Here is an 18,957-nt window from a genome sequence, read left to right as displayed (position 1 = left end):
AGAGCTATTTAGCAATTGTTTTATAATTTAAATTATCTAGCTATTAATGAACAAATGTATTGTTACTTATTACAGGACTAACCAGGAGATCGCTGGAGAAATGATCACAAGTAGGACGAGAAGCAGGCTCAGTCTCATGGCATCTCGAGACTGCACATGAACAACAGGATCTAAACCGGTAAAAGGAAACTTAAACATATATTACAAACTATTCCAGATAGGAGGCTTAAATGGAATTTCCTCCAGAGAACGCGTGCAGCGTTTTCTTCTCCAGGCAGCATGAGCAACCTGGGGTGCTTCTGTAGATTTCTCTGAGACTTTGGGAACATAGGGCTTTACCCATTTGGAAGGAACCCACCTTAAACCAGAGGGGGTGGACACACAGGCGTATCCACGTCCCCAAGTAACCAATTTGTAAGGTCCCACCATTTCCCAAGTCTCAGGGTCCTTTACTAAAACCAGAGGTTTTTCTTTCATCAACCTATGACTGCTCACCCCAAAGTGGTGTAGGATGGGTGGGTTCAGGCTGTCAAAAGAACAATTCAGAAAATTCATTGTGAATAGCGCCCTGGATAACCGGATGTGGGGAGGTTCCACCTTCAGAACCTGTTGTTGCTGGTCCAGGACCCTTTTAATATCACGGTGAGTTCTTTCTACAATGGCTTGACCTGTAGGGGAGTAGGGGATGCCAGTTTTGTGCTCTACTCCCCATTGTTGCAGGAAACTCCCGAATTCCTTGGATTTATAAACAGGCCCATTATCAGTTTTCAGCTCCTTGGGGATGCCCATGAAAGAAAAAGCCTGTAAGAGGTGCTTAATAGCATCGACAGATGATTCTCCTGTGTGGGCAGAAGCATAGACCGCTCCAGAAAAGGTATCTACACTAACGTGAACATATTTCTGCCGTCCAAAAGCCTGTATGTGTGTTACATCTGTTTGCCACAGTTCACAACTGTTCAGTCCCCTTGGGTTTGCTCCTGTACTCACTGTAGGGAGTGCATGTTGTTGGCAATTTGGGCATGTGGCCACAATCGCTTTGGCCTAATCTCAAGTGATGTTAAACTGACGAACCAGGCCAGGTGCATTTTGGTGGAAAAGCTGGTGGCTGATTTTTGCCTGTTCAAAAACATTTGGGAGAGTGGCCATCACTGCAGGTGCAGCAAGAGCATCTGCCCTTCTGTTGCCTTCAGCGATAAACCCTGGCAAGTCAGTGTGTGACCTGACATGCATCACATAAAATGGTTGGTCTTGGTGAGTGACTAACTTTACCAGTTTTGAGAGCAATTCGAATAGTGCGATGTTAGACACTTCTTGCAGTATTGCTTGATCTGCCCTGGATACTAGCAAAAAAAAAAGCAAAAACCAACTCAAAATAACACCTTCTCCCCCTTCCCACCTTCCACCAGGCTTAATTTCACTCCTTCATTCCCAACTCTTCTACCCCCCTGAGCAGCACAAGAGGTATGGACGGATTACAGTCAGTATACAACAGTTTCTCTTTGCCAATTCATCCTCCTCACACTTTTTCCCTGCTTCAGATTGGTTCCTCTCCACAGGCTGCAGTCCATCAGGAAAAAATCTCTTCCAGTATGGACTCTTCCACAGACTACAGTCCTGTCAGAAAAATCTGCTCCAGCATGTTTTTTCCACAGTCTGCTATTTCTTCAAGAAATATCCAACTGCTCCAGTGAGGGGTCCTCCATGGGCTGCAGTATGAATATCTGCTCTGCGGAATACCTGCTCCAGCGTGGTTTCTTTCACAAGCTGGAGGGGAATCTCTGTGTTGGCTCCTGGAGCACTTCTTCCCCTTCCTTTTTCTTCTCTGACCTTGGTGTTTGCATTACTGTTTCTCACTTTTTTCCCTCTCTCCTCTGACTGTCTGCCATTTTTTCCTTTCTTAAATATGTTTTCACATAGGCACTACCAGCTTTGCTGATTAGCTCAGCTTTGGTCAGCAGTGGGTCCATTGCTGACATAAATGAAATTGACTGAGCCTGTCACAAGGCAGCTCCTAGTCTCTTCTAACAGAGGCCATCCCTGCAGCCTCCTCACTACAAAAATCTTGCCACAGACACCTAACACAATTGGATTACATCTGGACGGTCAACGGTGAAAGCATTTAAGACTGTTATAGCCCAGACTGCTGCTAAACAGTCTTTCCTACAGACAGATAATTTCTGTTCTGACCTCTGAAGAGGATACATTTTTATTTTTGTAATGGTGCTGCTCCCATGGAATCAATCAGAGCTTTTTAAAGCAATGTCTTTGAATTTTGTTAAAACAACAAGTTCCTTGATCCAGTTCCATTCCCGATTCTTTCTCATTAATTTTCATAATGGTGTTGTGAATGGAGATGACAGCTTAGACAAGTCCTGCCTTTGATTCAGATTTCTGGCAGTAGCTCTGTTTGAGGTGGCCTGCACCCCAAATGGCTCTCACTCGCAAATTCTTAAGAATGGCTGATTAGGTCTATTATAAATGAATTATTTATTGAATAGACACAAGATTAACAGACATAAGACTTTAAACAGACTACTTATTACACAGGATAAAACAAAAAGAGCTACTAGTAGATAAAAAAAGCAGTGCATGATAAAAGGTACCTATATTACAGCTAGCAAAGAAATAGTATAGATTAGGAGTCCATGTAACTTACCACCAAATTGATGATGGAGTACACATAGAATCCTTTCACTCAGTTTCTGGAAAAGTAACCATGAAGATAAGTCCAGACTTTGGGGAGAAGTCCTACATATTTCCAGGGTGTCTGTAGGAAACTTCTGATTTCATGAACGTTTGTATAGCTTTTATAGTTTGTAAAGTGAAATGTCTGTCAGTCATAAATTCCAGCAGCTTATCTCCCTACATCTTGTTCTCAAGGCAAAATGTTTATTGTCAACTGGGAGTTCCACCTCTGGCACCAGAGAAAGAGATAACTCACTAGCCAGAGATTGTGACGGTGGTCACAGGAGTTTTCAGGTGAGGGAAGAGACAAGAATGCTGACTCCATGTTCAGAAGGCTTGATTTATTATTTTATGATATATACATTACATTATAACTATACTAAAAAGAATAGAAGGAAAAGTTTCATCTCAGAAGGCTAGCTAAGCTAAGAATAGAAAGGAATGAATAATAAAGGTTTCTGTCTCAGACAGAGAGTCCAAGCTAACTGGGCTGGGATTGGTCATTAATTATAAATATCCAAGATGGCCCAATCACAGATGCACCTGTTGCATTCCACAGCAGGAAACCATTGTTTACATTTTGTTCCTGGAGCCTCTCAGCTTCTCAGGAAGAAAAATCCTAAGAAAAGGATTTTCGTAAAAAGATGTCTGCGATGAGATAACTCACTATCAGACATGTCAGGCCTGGGTTATCTCATCAGTTCATGTGAGGGGGAGAATGACCGAAACTATCGCACCAGCTGATAGAACAGATAAGCTCTTCTGTGATAGGGGCAAACGTCCTGCCACAAATGGTCTCCTGACACCAGCAAAGTTTTCTTTTTCCCCAATTACAATACCTGAGTAGTTTACTTGGTGCCCTAATTGGATCTTATTCAAATTTACTTTAAATCCTGTTTAGTCTGATAATCTTAAAACTCACATACTTGTCTCTTACACTTCTGTAGCGCAAATCACTAGAATTTTATCCACAAAAAGTTTATTCTTTGTAAAACCCCTGCAGTGCCTAAATAAAGGTATATCATTTTTCTCTAAATGTGAAATCAAATCTCCAAACTGATTTTTCAGTAAGTCAGATGGTAATGAAACATATTTATAACTGAAAACCACTTGTTCTTTTCTTGCAAATTAGCAATAATATCAGATATCCATGTCACAATAGCAGCCAGTCTCAGGATGAACTTATTTATCTGCTAGTAGCCTACTATCACTCTCCAGGATTTTTACCAGCCTTTTCAACAAGCCATAATGGAGAATTACACCATCAGGCCCCTGAGGGCACTAATAGGTTTTAATGGTCCTGACCAGCCTTACTCAGGACCTCCACATTCTCTGCTTGGGAGCCCCAGTTCAGCTCAGTCTTGGGCCTTGTGGAAGTCCATCCGGAAATCCTTCAGTTTTTGCCTCACAATTGTCATGAGAAAAGGACCACCGAAGGGTTAAAAACTGTTGCGCCAGTTGGGAAAGAAAGTCTCATGCGTATTTAGTGCGTTTACAGATGGTGTCTGCAGAACATGCCATGCTGTACTCGAAGGGGCATGCTGCCCTGTTCTGAACAATGGAACTGGACTTTCTTCCAAACTTCAGGCCTGGCTGGACTGAGCTCTGGGGTGGCTTCCCCCCCCGCTCCAAGAGAAGACCCCTCTTGCCTGTCTTCAACCACCTTGACAGACCAACTGAAATGCGAACCCCCTCATCAAAGAACCAAGAACCCCTCTGGCACCCTATTGGCACCCCCATGGCACCCCCCTGGCAACCTCCTTCCAGAGACTGGGACTGTACCCCCTCCCAACTCAGGGAAGGGGGAGAACCTGCCCAGAGTAGACGTACCTGGGAGCATTCGGCCATGAAAACAATGGACTTTTCCCCTCCATGGAAACCTAATTGCGGCCACTCTTCCCCCAACCAAGAACAGTATATCTGGGGTTCGGTTTGACTGCCTCTCCGAGTCTCCCCAAGACGTGTACCAGCGAGCATCGGCGGCGGGACCCCGAAGGCATCACGTCTTGGTAGCTATACCCCATTCCCTGACCTTCTCTCCTTCCTTTTTCCTTATTCTATCCTTCTCTTCCCCGGATCCTCTAACCAATGCATATTTAGCTGTGGTTATTATCAATAAATTCCATCTTGTTGATTTGCTACTGCAAACCCCTGTGCCTTTGTTGGTTATTTTTGCACCCAAAAATTATTCGTCACCCGTTCACTTCGGGCGGACCTTCACATAATTGGCGTCACGGACAGGATTCCATAGCCAGTGAGATTTTGCAGGTTTTGTGTAGTCTGTAACCTCTTGCAGACTGCATACACCAAAGCCAAATCTCACGCTCGATTGAGCACACAGGCTCCGGAATTGACACAAAAGGTTTTTCGGTGCAAAACAGGGGAAACTGTTACTGTCACTTTTGTTACTGATCTTACTGGCACGGACACTGACACTGATACTTCTCCTGATCCTGATATTGATGCTGTTACTGATATTGATATTGATACTGTTGTTGTTGTTGTATTTGAGTTGAATCTGAACCTGTTGTTGTTGTATTTGAGTTGAATTTGAACCTGTTACTGTTGTATTTGAGCTGAATTTGAACCTGTTACTGTTTTTTACTGCTGTATTTTTTATTTTGTGTACCTGGACTGTCTAAAAGGGAAGGGGCAGACTTGAAGTAATTAGGCAGTGCCTTTTAGACAGATATTGTCCCTTCACCTACACAGGGAGCGAGGGGCGACCCAGCGAAGGCTGAGTGGCTTTTTCCCTGTTCTAGGTTTCTGGTCCCCTCACAAAGAAAATATTTGTGTGTGTGTATGAGTGCGTGTATCTAGACTGTCTGGAAAGGAAGGGACAATCTGAAGCAATTAAAACAGTGCCTTCCAGACAGATTTGGTTTCTTCAGCTATCTAGGGAGACAGAGTGGAACAAAAAGTCTGTGTAACTTGAGTTAGCAAATTAGCTCCCTGGTATAGTCCTAGTCCCTTCACACAAAATGAGTGAAAATCTCGATCCTAAAGCAAAAGCTGATTTTTACACGTTGCTTGCTAAACACAATGCCAAACCGTCATCTGGCGGAGAAAATTGGGCAGAAAACAATTGGTTCAATTTGGAAAACATCATTGATAGAATATGTTCTCTGCAACATGAATCAAAATTCAAAATGGGTAAAAATAAAAGCATTCTTTGCTCAGTCCTTGGAGCATGTCTTACTGCAGCCATAGAAAACCGCTGTAAACGGAGAACTGAGGAAATGGTAATTATAGATTCCCTTCAAAATTTGGTTGAAATTTTGCAAAAAAAGTTAAATGAGGACAGAAATGAAATTTATAAGCTGCGAGCTGCCCTTAGGGAAGAACACACCAAAACCATACACAAAATCAACTCCTCTACAGAGGAGGAAGAAAAGGTAACACCTTCCATTAAAAAGATTTATCCTTACAAAGAAATTGAGGCAGCAAAGCAAAACTATTCTTACAAAGAATCTGAAACAGTTAAAAATTGTGGGGAAAATTGTTGTCCTCATTTGAGACCTTTTATTAAAACTGAATACAGTTACATTAATGATGAAGACATGGATCCCCACATAACAACCAAACAAACACCATTCAGTGCTACCGAATTAGCTAAACTAAAAAAGGAATTCGGTCGCCTCCCCCACGAATCAGAAACGGAATATGTGTTCCGTGTGTCCCTCACTGGCGGAGACCAGATTAAGTTAACTGAACAAGAGGCCAGTGGTTACTGGGGACATGGTGTTTTCCTAACAACAGGAGATAAGCGTGATGCCTGGTCTCTAACACAACGTGCAGCCTATTGGGCCGGGGGAATAAATCCCCTGGAAAGGGGTGATCCCTTAGCAATTGCCACTACCCCTGACCAAATCCTAGAAAGTGTACAAAAAGCTGCATGTTTGCAAATGATTCATGAGAAAAAATTAATTCCTGGTTTTGAATCCCCAATGCAATTGCCTGTGAAGCCTGAAATTATGACCCCTTTAATTCGTGGGCTTCCAGAAACATTGAAATCAACAGCAATCACTATTCAAAAAACAGTTATGGCTCTAAGCCCAATAGATAGACTAGAAAGATTTCTTAACAACTCCACTGATCAGTCTGAGTCCACTGACACTGCACCTTCACCCTATACACCAACACAGACACCCACAACACCATCTGACACATCTAGCAGCAGCCGCAAGATTTGGACATGGAGTGAGGTAGCAGTTGATTTAATAAACTATTGCAGACAGTATGGGCCTGTAAAAACCCTGGAAGAAAAATCAGAAAAAGCAAAAGGTGTCCGGTTTATGGGAACCCCTAACACTGAAAACACAGAACCAGGGAAACAGATTTCCAACAGACAACGCTGGTGGATGCTGGGAATAAAGAAAGGGGTTCCCCGGGACATAATGGATGGTCTACCACTTGAAAAATTGCAGAAAATAATAACTAACTGGAATTTTAGAAAAACAAATACCCAGCCCAGTGCCCCGATCCTCCTCCCTCACCAGAAACTAACAAATGCTCCTACCAATACACAGTTCAGTACACACAATACATCACAGTCTTTCACACAGAACACAGGCAATGAGCCAAAGTTAACCCTTCCCCAGTTTCTCCCTCGTAACCTGGGCAGTGAGGCTGCGTCTCAGCCCCTCCCGCAGAACACAGCCAGTGACCCAAAATTAACTCTTTCTCAGTTTCTTTCACAGAACTTGGACAGTGAAACCCTGGCTGCGTGTCTCCTGAAAAGCACCAGCAGTAAGCCGGAAGTAACCCTTTCGCAACTTCTTTCACAGAACCTAAGCAACATAACTGCCCACCCACCCGTACCCCAAAACACAAACAGTGAATCTTCACCAACAGAGCTTTCGGGAAACTAGTATCTCCACCGCTTACAGGTGAGCGAAGGGGTGGAGGTTGGGTTTACTTACGAATGCTCACAAAAAATAAATCAGGAGACATGTTAATTACAGCAATTACGGGCCCCAAAAAAGTTCTGGTAACCTACATTGTTGATACGGGAGCCCAGATTTCTGCACTAACACACAGAGATGCCCAGAAGTGCAGAGTTGTTCCAACAAAAAGGCAATGCTGCGTTCTTAATGCTTTAGGAACCATAGAACCCATGAATATTGCTTTAGTCAAAATAACACTCCCTGGAGAAGAAAATCAATTGGTTGTCAAAATGGTAATTGGGGACATACCGAAAAATCTGCTAGGGATAGATGTCCTCTCAGGAAGGCAGTGGGAAGACAGCGAGGGTTTCTTGTGGTCTTTTGGCACTCCGCCACTTAACATTAGACTGCTTCAGACCGCACCCGCACTGCCTTACAGTAAAACAATCAATGTGAAACAGTATCCCTTGCCTTCTGGAGCTAGAGAAGGCATCAAACCAGTTATTCAGGAATTGCGTGATCAAGGAATAATTATTAACACACACTCCCCATACAATTCACCCGTGTGGCCAGTCCGAAAGCCTAACGGGAAGTGGAGGCTTACAGTTGATTACCGTAGGCTGAATGCCAACACTGACCCTCTAACTGCAGCAGTGCCAAATTTAACTGAACTAATAACATCAATACAAGAAAAAGCTCACACAATCATGGCAACCATAGATGTCAAAGACATGTTCTTCATGATACCTATACAGCCAGAAGACATGGATCGCTTTGCATTCACATGGGAGGGACAACAGTACACATTCACCAGACTCCCTCAGGGATACAAACACTCTCCAACACTAGCACACCATGCTTTAGCTAAGGAATTAGAAAAAATACCTAAACCTGACACTGTAGCTGTGTACCAATACATTGATGACATTTTGGTAGGAGGAGAGGAAATTAAGGAGGTGGGGGATCTCCAGCAGAATATAATCTCTCATCTGGAGAGCCTTGATTTAAAGATTCCCTCAGAGAAAATTCAAAAGCCTTCTCAGGAAGTAAAATTCCTGGGAATTTGGTGGAGATCTGGCAGCACATGCATCCCACCTGACACTTTAACTTCTCTAGAGCAGATGAAAATGCCTGAAAACAAAAAAGACCTCCAGCAAGCCTTAGGACTGTTGGTATTCTGGAGGAAACACATCCCAGATTTCTCAATCATTGCTAGGCCCCTTTACAATTTACTGAGAAAAGGAATCAAATGGGATTGGACTCCTTCTCAGGAGGAAGCACTCCAATTACTGATTTTTGAAGCCGCTGCATATCAGGCATTGGGGCCCATTCACCCTAAAGACCCTTTCCAAGTAGAATGGGGATTTGCCTCCTCAGGACTATCAATACACATCTGGCAGCGAGGTCCTGAGGGTCCAACAAGGCCTGTCACCTTCTTTTCCCGTGGTTTTAAAGATGCTGAAAAAAGATACACTACCTGGGAAAAAGGATTGTTTGTGGTTAGCTTAGCTCTCATTGAAGTAGAGAAGATCACACGGCAGCAAGCTATCATCTTGAGAGGTCCCTTCAAGGTAATTAAAGCTGTCACGAACAGGACCCCTCCACCTGACGGCATAGCCCAAAAGTCGTCAGTCAGGAAATGGTATGCTCAAATAGAGTATTACTGCAATAGCTTTTCTGTCACAGAAGGTGCTGCAAAATTCTTGGCAATACAAGACACTCAGAGCCTAGATAGTAGCCAAGACAAACCTGCTTCTGTAATCAAAGTAGCACCACCATTCTCACCTGAAATAGCAGCAAACTGTTGGTTTACTGATGCTTCCTCAAAGCGGGAAGGAAAAATTTGGAAATATAAGGCAGCTGCCTTACATATTTCATCTGGTGAAAAGATTATCACAGAAGGGGAGGGCAGCGCTCAGGTAGGAGAACTCATAGCCCTCTGGAGTGTTTTCCAGCGTGAGGCACAAAACACTTCTCCTGTTTACATCTATACTGATTCATATGCGGTATACAAAGGCTGCACTGAGTGGCTCCCTTTCTGGCAACAGAATGACTGGGAAGTTAACAGAATCCCAGTGTGGCAGAAGGATAAATGGAAAGAAATCCTAGAAATCGCCAGTAAAGGAAACTTTCTGGTTGGCTGGGTAGCTTCTCATCAAACTGATGGGAATCAAGCAGGTGAATGGAACAACAGAGTTGATGAACTAGCAAGGCTTAGCCCCCTGAAAAAAGAAACTATTTCAGAGGATTGGAATCAACTGTTAGAATGGTTACATGTAAAAAGGCAGCACACAGGTGCCAAAGATCTGTATCAGGAAGCACACGCCCGCGGCTGGCCAGTCACCAGGGAAATGTGTAAAACATGCATATCGGCCTGCGAACAGTGCCGCAAGCGACTGGAAAGGCATCCTTTAGAGGATGACCCTCTGCATTTGAGAAAAGGTAAAGGCTTGTGGGAAGCGTGGCAGGTAGATTATATTGGTCCTTTTAAGAAGTCAGGAGGTAAACATTTTGTGTTGGTAGGAGTAGAAATTGTATCTGGATTGGTACAAGCTGATGCTTTTAAAAGGGCCACAGGTGACAATACAGTTAAAGCTTTGCAGGGGTGGTTTGGAACCTTTCCAAAACCGCAAGAAATTCAGTCTGACAACGGGTCTCACTTTACTGCCAAGGTGGTTCAAGATTGGGCCAGAGCCGAAGGCATAAAGTGGACCTTTCATACTCCTTACTACCCTCAGGCTAACGGGATCGTGGAAAGGACAAATGGCCTTTTAAAGCGGTTCCTTAAGCCCCAGAAAGCAAGCTGGGACTGTTGGCTGTGGGAAGCTGTTAAAGGGGTAAATAGCAGGTGGGGAGTGAATGGCTGCCCCAAAGTTACTGCCTTTTACCCCACACCTCCAAGCATCATCCCTTCACTGGAAGGTCCCGACGATGCAAACAATCCATCACATTACCCTGGACAGCCTGTCTTAGTGGACCTCCCCACGGTGGGTGAGGTACCACTTGTGCTGAAAACCCCTCTGAATAAATATGCATGGGTAGCCTCTGACGCTCTTGGAAAAGAGCACCGCATACACACACGCTGGATAATCCCCTCATTCTAAACTCCTTTCTGCCTCTCAGTGGCAGGATTTTTTGTTGTTCTTGCTTTTACAGGTGAACTCCGAGGGACATGAGAATCGTCTGAAAACATGATAACCTTGCTAATACTTTTCTGCATTTTACCACAATTTCATGGACAACCCCCTGATGAGCAGCTGTGGCCTGAAGCCATCGTACAGCACACCAGTGCCCTTGGAACCTATCCCAAGGGCCATTACCCGAGCCTGGCAATCCTAGTGCAGCATGGCTCCAAGGTGTACCACCCGAATGAGTGGAGGTGGGATCAGAATGAATTGATGAGAACCTTGACGGGAACGGTTGGTGAGTCAGTTGTGGTAACATGCAGAAAAGTGGAAGGAACCCTCCATGAAAAAGCCACCTCCATCATAATTACTGGAAATTTTATGGAAGCAGGTGGAAGGAATCATCTGGACATCCCCTCAGCAACATTGTGTCCCACAAAGAAATGGGGGTGTTCCAAAATGGAAAGTGCCCTTACTCTGTGTTGCCGCCAGGAACATGCTGGTAGTTATGTTTCTAGTACCAAAACCACCAATGTTGCAATTACCAAAGATTGTAATGATGAATCACTTGATTGCTGGTACAGTTTTGTTTTGTTCAAGCCCACTTATGTGACATGTCGTTGGGAGAATGACACAGCTAGTCCGTTAGAACTAAGAGGCTTGGTTTACACATTTAAGATAAACACTATTCCAAAACCCACACCGAGTACACCCTCTCAGACCCAAAGTGTGAGCCTTTTTCCTAACGACACGCCCCAATTGGCAGAGGCAGCAGGGAACTCTTTCGAGTGGCCCTGGTCTCAAGCCTTCCTACAATCCACTGGATTTATGGGAGATGTCACGGGTCTGAACTTGCTAACGGTAGTTATGCATGAGGATAAGTTGTACACCAGACAAGAATGGGAAAGACGCAAAACCTGGCAGCTTCAAGGAATAGTAGGTGAACTAATTAGTGTTGGATGTCGAATGGTTAATGGGTCTAATTACAGCAAAGCAATCTCCATCAGTACTTCCACAGATCAGGAAAAGGAACAGAAGTGAATCTGTACCTACCCAAGCGTACGGGATTGCTGGTACAGCTTTACATTAACTGACACTACAGAGGTAATTTGTTCTTGGGCCAAGGACACTCAAGGCCTTTCTTTTAAATTTGTAATAAATGTTGAAACCACTGTTACCACTTCACCCGTACCACCGGTCATGCTCATCCCGATAATTTTCGAGATCGGACCTTATGTGATCAGGAAAACTGGCCAACAACAAATATTGTTCAATCCGGCATGGTCTCTCAAACAGGTAAAATTGCTAATGCAGAGCAATGTCTCAGATATTGAGCCAGCCTGTTCTCCGTTCCTGCAAACTTCTTTTGAAGGCTGGACCACTTGGCTTCGGAAACGAAGCTCTTTTAAAACTAGAACACCAAGAGATGTGACCGGTGTTGTGGGTACAGGATTGGGAATTCTGAATAGCATTGATTCTGAAGTACTAATGAACAAATTGACTGCTACAACTAGAGACCTGACCAGATTGCAGCAACCACTGAGGTCATCTCTGTCAGCCTTAGGGACGCATCAATGGCTGCTGTCAAACATTTTGCCAAATTGGGAAAGAGTGAACGTGAATGATCACAAATTGATAATTGATGCACTAAGTGCCACACAAGACAATGTTTCCTTAGCCCTCAGCTGTATCCAGGCACAATTGTGGATGCAGTCAGTCTCTGCTGCAATTATAAGAGAGGGCGAGGAAGGCACCTTCCCCACAGAAATTCGGAAAATAATCTGGGACAGTGCCACTGAATTTGAAAGAGAATTCCAATCCTGGTGGAACCTGGTGAACTTTACCTATGACCCCATTTCAAACACAGCCACTGCTTTTGTCTTAACCATACGCAATGCCTCTGTACGTTTGGTCTTCCCTGTTATTGCATTAGGATTAAACCATGACGGAGCTGTCTTCTATCCTACTGAATACAGGGGATGGGCCCGTCATGTCGATGACAAATGGCAAACTGTTAATCTGGAAACTTGTATTGTCCGAGAACAGCAAGGGTTCATCTGTGAAAGCAATGCAATCGTAGCTCAGGATATCTGTTTGGACACAGAGCAAAACATCTGTCATTTTGAGATTGGTCCACATGAGGATACGCAGACAGTTCTTATATACATAGGCAATGGCTGTGCATGCTTTAGAACGACATGTGATTCTGTTTTTGTAGAAGATGTTGTGGTAGATACAAAGAATCATTCAAACTTTTGTGCTTGTAACTTTACTAAGATAGTAGGATGTGATTTCTCTTACGAAGCTCCAGTTACCTCTCACTACCTGTTGCACTCCAACTACACACTGGTCCAGAACCTGATGCCCACTCCTATCGGAATGAACCTCACCCTCGTGAGACAACTGTTGCTCCATCAGGACCTGGTTGACATCCTCGAGAAAATCAAGGAGAACGGACGGAAGACTCTGGTGACTGTTCATCACAACGTGAGACAGATACACCGGGTTATGGAGAGGGTAAAGCAGGATGCTGAGCCTAGGTGGTGGGATACTCTCTTTGGGTGGTCACCTACTGCCACAGGTGCCCTGAACAGTGTGTGCCATCCAATTGTTGTTCTTTTGATCCTAGTTACGCTTGGCTTTATCTTGTCAGCAGCCCTATTCATTCTGAATTGGAACATGATGAAAAAGCTTAAGAAACTGTCAACTGTAGTCAATGCACACCGCTTAGCTGATGTACTCTATACAATAGATGTCCCCAAAACACTTGATACGAAACAAATATGAATCAAGCATATGTGCTTTAGAATGACTTTTTAATTATAAGTATGATTTATAGAAAGTTACTTTACTTTTTAGAACATAATTTTTAAAGACAATGATTATACTATGATTTGCTTGTTGTTTTGATTATTTATGATTTGTTTTAATAATTTTGAAATTGTTAAACAAATGATATTGCTTTAATTGATTAATATTTTTATTAAATTGTTAAAATTAATCATTTTTTGAAATTTTTATAAAAAATAACCACGTGTGAAATTGTTATGATGATCAATATATTAATTGTTTATGTTTATTGGTTCTCCTTTTCCCTCTCTCTTTCTTTTCCTTCTCTTCCCCTTTTATCCCCTCTCTCCTGTCATCCCTACTTTTCCGGGGTTATGCTACCGACGTGCAACGAGTTTCGAAGATACTCTAGAGCTCTGCTGATGAAGATTCCTCAAGACAATCGTGAGTCACGGGGTCGTGTGGAAGTCCATCCGGAAATCCTTCAGTTTTTGCCTCACAATTGTCATGAGAAAAGGACCACCGAAGGGTTAAAAACTGTTGAGCCAGTTGGGAAAGAAAGTCTCATGCGTATTTAGTGCGTTTACAGATGATGTCTGCAGAACATGCCATGCTGTACTCGAAGGGGGCATGCTGCCCTTTTCTGAACAATGGAACTGGACTTTCTTCCAAACTTCAGGCCTGGCTGGACTGAGCTCTGGGGTGGCTTCCCCCCCCCGCTCCAAGAGAAGACCCCTCTTGCCTGTCTTCAACCACCGTGACAGACCAACTGAAATGCGAACCCCCTCATCAAAGAACGAAGAAGCCCTCTGGCACCCTATTGGCACCCCCATGGCACCCCCCTGGCAACCTCCTTCCAGAGACTGGGACTGTACCCCCTCCCAACTCAGGGAAGGGGGAGAACCTGCCCAGAGTAGACGTACCTGGGAGCATTCGGCCATGAAAACAATGGACTTTTCCCCTCCATGGAAACATAATTGCGGCCACCCTTCCCCCAACCAAGAACAGTATATCTGGGGTTCGGTTCGACTGCCTCTCCGAGAGCCTCCCGAAGACGTGTACCAGCGAGCATCGGCGGCGGGACCCCGAAGGCATCACGTCTTGGTAGCTATACCCCATTCCCTGACCTTCTCTCCTTCCTTTTTCCTTATTCTATCCTTCTCTTCCCCGGATCCTCTAACCAATGCATATTTAGCTGTGGTTATTATCAATAAATTCCATCTTGTTGATTTGCTACTGCAAACCCCTGTGCCTTTGTTGGTTATTTTTGCACCCAAAAATTATTCGTCACCCGTTCACTTCGGGCGGACCTTCACAGGCCTTCAGTCCCTACCTGAGCTATGCCATAGGAGTACTGGACTCCAGCTCAGTCACAGCTGTGCTTTGCCATGGATCTGGACCCTGACCTGCAACCTGATTTCCTAGTCTGACCTTGATCTTGCCTCATCATTATGAACCTACTCAGTGATCACTCTCTGACTGGTTACTCTCATCAGTCATGCAGATTAACTTCCTGGCTTGATCTTGGACTTGCCTCATCGCCATGAAATTTCTGGACTCTTAGTTGAACCTGTTTACCATCCCTGAGTCTATACTGCTCACCTTGCTCAGGTACTGTGAGGTCTCTGGCCAGCAAGGATCCTGCCCTGCTGGCCTTCTTATCACATATGGCTCCTCATCCCTCAGGGAGCAAATGTCCCTCACTGCACCCTGACATATGTGTTTAGAATTTCTCACGAAACACCTTGTTCTAAACATTCCTTAAGGATTTTTCCCAGACCAAGCCTAGCTTTTTAAGAATATGGATATTGTATAAGGGAGACAAACTGAGGGTCCCATTGTTTCAACTTGGTAATTTTTTCCCCACACTGTAGGACTTTTTTCTGCCATTATCCTGGGACCTGTTGTTTCCAGAATTCTTTGTCTATTTCAGTTAAAGTTTGTACATCTTCTCTGTCAGAACCCAGGACATCCCTCTGGTTGTCCTGAGCAGCCAGGACCCCTGCCAGGGGTCTCAGAGACCCTGGCGCAGAGCCCAAAATGCCTGTGGTTTTGATTATGACCCGTGGAGCAAGTTACCGACCTTGTATGAAGATCAGCAGGCCACAACAGTTTAAGTAGAATATTAGTGAAGTTATCACGGGGTGGAAAAGTAGATTTTAGGTTTTTGGTATGGGGGTTCAGGAGGCAAGATGGAGGGAACTGAGTGTGTCCAGCCTTTCTCCTTCTTCTTCTTGGCCTCCATCTTCTGCTGTGATGTTGGCACTTACAGATTGGTTTAGAGTAGAAGCTCGCTGTCTAACATAGGTGATAGGTATTGGAAAGTAAATGTAAACATTGTATAGGTAGTTTTTAGTATAAAGACATAACACGGCCCTGGGGGCAGGCAGTGTGCCTCGGACTGTCTTGCTGAGCTGACCACAGCAGGGCAGGAGAAAATTTTTTACAGATAAAATAAACAACCTTGAGACTGAGAAATGAAGAGCTCTGACTCCTTCTTCAAGTGCCGGGCTGGGAAAAGAGACTTTCGAACTTTTCTCAGGGTCACTCTGACAAGCTAATGATCCTGACACTTCTCTTGAATCTTTATACCAGCCTTTCCCTGCTTCTGTTATTCTTTTATAAAAAATTAAAATTCCACATTCCATTATGCATTCAATTCTTAAAATAAGAGGTTTTTTTGCTATTATTTGCACCCTCATACTTGATATCAACAGCTCACTGCATGTTATTAGACTCATAATATAATATTTAAGGCCTTTACCTTCCTTTCTGTGGAAAGAGGCTGCCTTCATATTTTCTGGTTGAATAAATTCTTTAAGACAAGTTTTAGACAAAGTGATTCACGCTCCTATGTCCAGGAAAACACTGTCATTTTTTTCTACTTCATACAAAATGTTGGGGTTGTTCCTCCCCCCAGCATTCTGCTGTATTCAGCACACAGGTACCCATTCATATGGGTAATCCTGGGCCCAAAGCAGCCTGCCCTCTTGTTGGTTTTCATCAATTGGCGGTAGGGCAGCGGAGCCTGAGCACTGAAGTATACTGCTGCTATTGCTCTTTTCAGCTGTTATATCACTCTTTTTAGCTTATCCCATGCTTTTTCCTAATCCATTTTGCCATATTTTTTTCCTGAATCATTTAACACTTTCCCTAGCCTTATACAGATTTTGTCCATTCCTTCTGATTTACAAACCTTATTGTCACAATTTCCTGCACATTTCTCTTATCCTTATTTCTCTGCAACCTCTTCTCTGTCCATCTCCACAGTTACTCTAAGTCCCTGGTTTTTTCTTGACCACATAAGAATTTTTTCCCTTTTCTCTTAAACCTAGTCCCTGATACTTAACACACTGTTATTTCTATCCATTGATTCCAGGTAGGTGCTTCTGCATTTTGCTGTATGGACAGTTGTTGTGAATAGCAGGGATGCATTTGGGCAGTTTATTATCATAATTCATCCACTATTCAAGGAATAATATCCATCCTTATTTCTACCAGAGAAACTGGAACTACTTGTATTCCATCAGGAAAGGGTGGTCAGAACATGATAGATATCACATCCTGCTGATGTTTGAGAAACCCCACATTTGTTCACAAAACATTCTCCATCTTCTCCCGGATTAGTTCATCTAGCAGAAGCATCCAACAGATGCAGCAGTTTGCACAGTGGTTTCTGGGAACAACTTCTGAGCTCATCAGGGCACTCCTAGGAACCCCTTGAGGAACTTCAGGTTGCTTGATGTTGCTAGGAAAGGAGAGTGTGATACCAGCAAGCTCTAGCAGCAGCTAATGAGTTCTGTCAATTGTTCTTGATCAAAGGATGCTTTGAGTTTTTGTTCCAGCTGACTCCTGATTAGGAATGGACAATAACACTTTAAGCAGGTGCTAAGGAGAGGCCTATATAACTGCTGAACCTAGCACTAATAGAAGTAGTGAGCAGGCATAATGTTTGTTGTGGCAGAGTATGCAGAAGTTGTCCAGAAATTCTGCTGAGGGTAGTTTATGTGTTTTCAGCAATAGCAATGATGTACTTTGGGGCACGGTCCCCAGCACTAACTAGAGCAACTATCCCTGGAATATCAGATGTCTTGATTCAGACTGAGCTCCAGAGGAAGATGCGTCTCTTCAGGCCTTTGGCTGCAGGGGCTGTCTGGGTCTTCTTGCTAAGGCTGGAGTAGGAGGAGATGGTGCCCTTGTGTATTGGTCCTTGGGAGAATTTCACACATTATCTTCATGAAGTTCATCATGGGGAAATGCCAGGTCCTGCATCTGGGGAAGAACAACCCCATGCACTCAGATATGTTGGGGGCCACCTAGCTTCAAAGCAGCTTGTCAGAAAAGGACCTGTGGTCCTGGTGGACACCAGGTTGAACAGGAGCCAGCAATGTGCCCTTGCTGCAAAAAAGGCTAATAGTGTTTTGGGCTGCATCATGCAAAGTATTGCCAGCAGATTGAGGGAAGTGATCCTTCCCCTCTACTTAGCCCTGGTGAGGCCACAGCTGGAGTCCTGTGTCCACTTCCAGCTTCCTCAGTACAAGAGACGTATATGCTGGAGAGAGTCCAACGAAGGACCACAAAGATGATTAAGGGACTAGAGTGCCTCTCCTATGAGGAAAAACTGAGATGGCTAGGACTGTTTAGCCTAGAGAAGAGAAGGCTTGTGGGAGATCTCATCAATGTATATCAATACCTGAAGGGAGGGTGTAAAGAGAACAGAGACAGGCTCTTTTCAGTGTTGCCCAGCAACAGGACAAGAGTCAGTGGGCACAAGCTGAAACATAAGAGGTTCTGTCTGAATGTCAAGAAACACTTTTTTCCTGGGAGGGTGACTGAGCAGGTCTAGGTTGACAAGGAAGTGAGTTTTCTTTCGGGAAGTTATAGCCAAACCAATCAATGGTCAGATTTCAATACTGACACCTGGTGTAACCACTGAAGATGTGGATACGCCTCTGAGAACACAGGGGGTTAAAAGCAGAGAACTCCCAGAGGAGTGTGTTCAGGTCAGTGAAGAGTTCAGGCCTCCCCTGCCCAGCCACAGGCTGGGCGGTGGAGGGGAAGCCATGCGGCCTAAGCTGAGATAGGCCAGGAGCTCTGGACAGAGAAAGGGGGTGAAGAGAATGGAACTGGGCCGCCCCCTGCAGGACGGAGGGGTGGAGAAACACTGAGATGTCCCGGGAAGCCCCCCCCCAGAGAGAGAGAGAGCCTGTGACACCTTGAAATTTGATATCATATACTGGCAGCATGCAGGCAGAGGAGAGAGAGGCGGGGGGGGGGGGGGGGGGGGGGCGGGAGGGGAAGGTGCCCAGCCATGGGAGTCCCAGGCAGGCCGCTGTGAGATTTCAGCCATCCTGAGGGCAGCAGAGCCTGAGATTTTAACCCTTTCTTAGACAAAGTAAACCTTGTGAAACACTAATCCTCCTTTGTAGGGGGATACAGTATGAAGGTGGTATAGAATGTAATCTTATCCC

General features: G+C 44.3%; 2 protein-coding genes across 2 annotated transcripts; both read left to right on the top strand.

The window, feature by feature from the left end:
• The first annotated feature begins 73 nt into the window (after nucleotides 1-73).
• Nucleotides 74-14,790, top strand: LOC141726919 (uncharacterized). Its single transcript, XM_074532011.1, has 2 exons — nucleotides 74-178; nucleotides 10,728-14,790. Exon 2 carries the CDS (start codon nucleotides 11,897-11,899, stop codon nucleotides 13,481-13,483), a length of 1,587 nt encoding a protein of 528 aa, XP_074388112.1. The 5' UTR covers nucleotides 74-178; nucleotides 10,728-11,896; the 3' UTR covers nucleotides 13,484-14,790.
• On the top strand, nucleotides 170-10,734 carry LOC141726918 (uncharacterized). Its single transcript, XM_074532009.1, has one exon. It carries the CDS (start codon nucleotides 5,667-5,669, stop codon nucleotides 7,554-7,556), a length of 1,890 nt encoding a protein of 629 aa, XP_074388110.1. The 5' UTR covers nucleotides 170-5,666; the 3' UTR covers nucleotides 7,557-10,734.
• Nucleotides 14,791-18,957: the final 4,167 nt, after the last annotated feature.

The sequence above is a fragment of the Zonotrichia albicollis genome, chromosome W (assembly GCF_047830755.1).
Source record: "Zonotrichia albicollis isolate bZonAlb1 chromosome W, bZonAlb1.hap1, whole genome shotgun sequence".
In the NCBI taxonomy this organism is placed as follows: domain Eukaryota; kingdom Metazoa; phylum Chordata; class Aves; order Passeriformes; family Passerellidae; genus Zonotrichia; species Zonotrichia albicollis.
The sequence above is the reverse complement of the archived record's forward strand: the minus strand, read 5'-3'. Positions and strand labels throughout refer to the sequence as shown.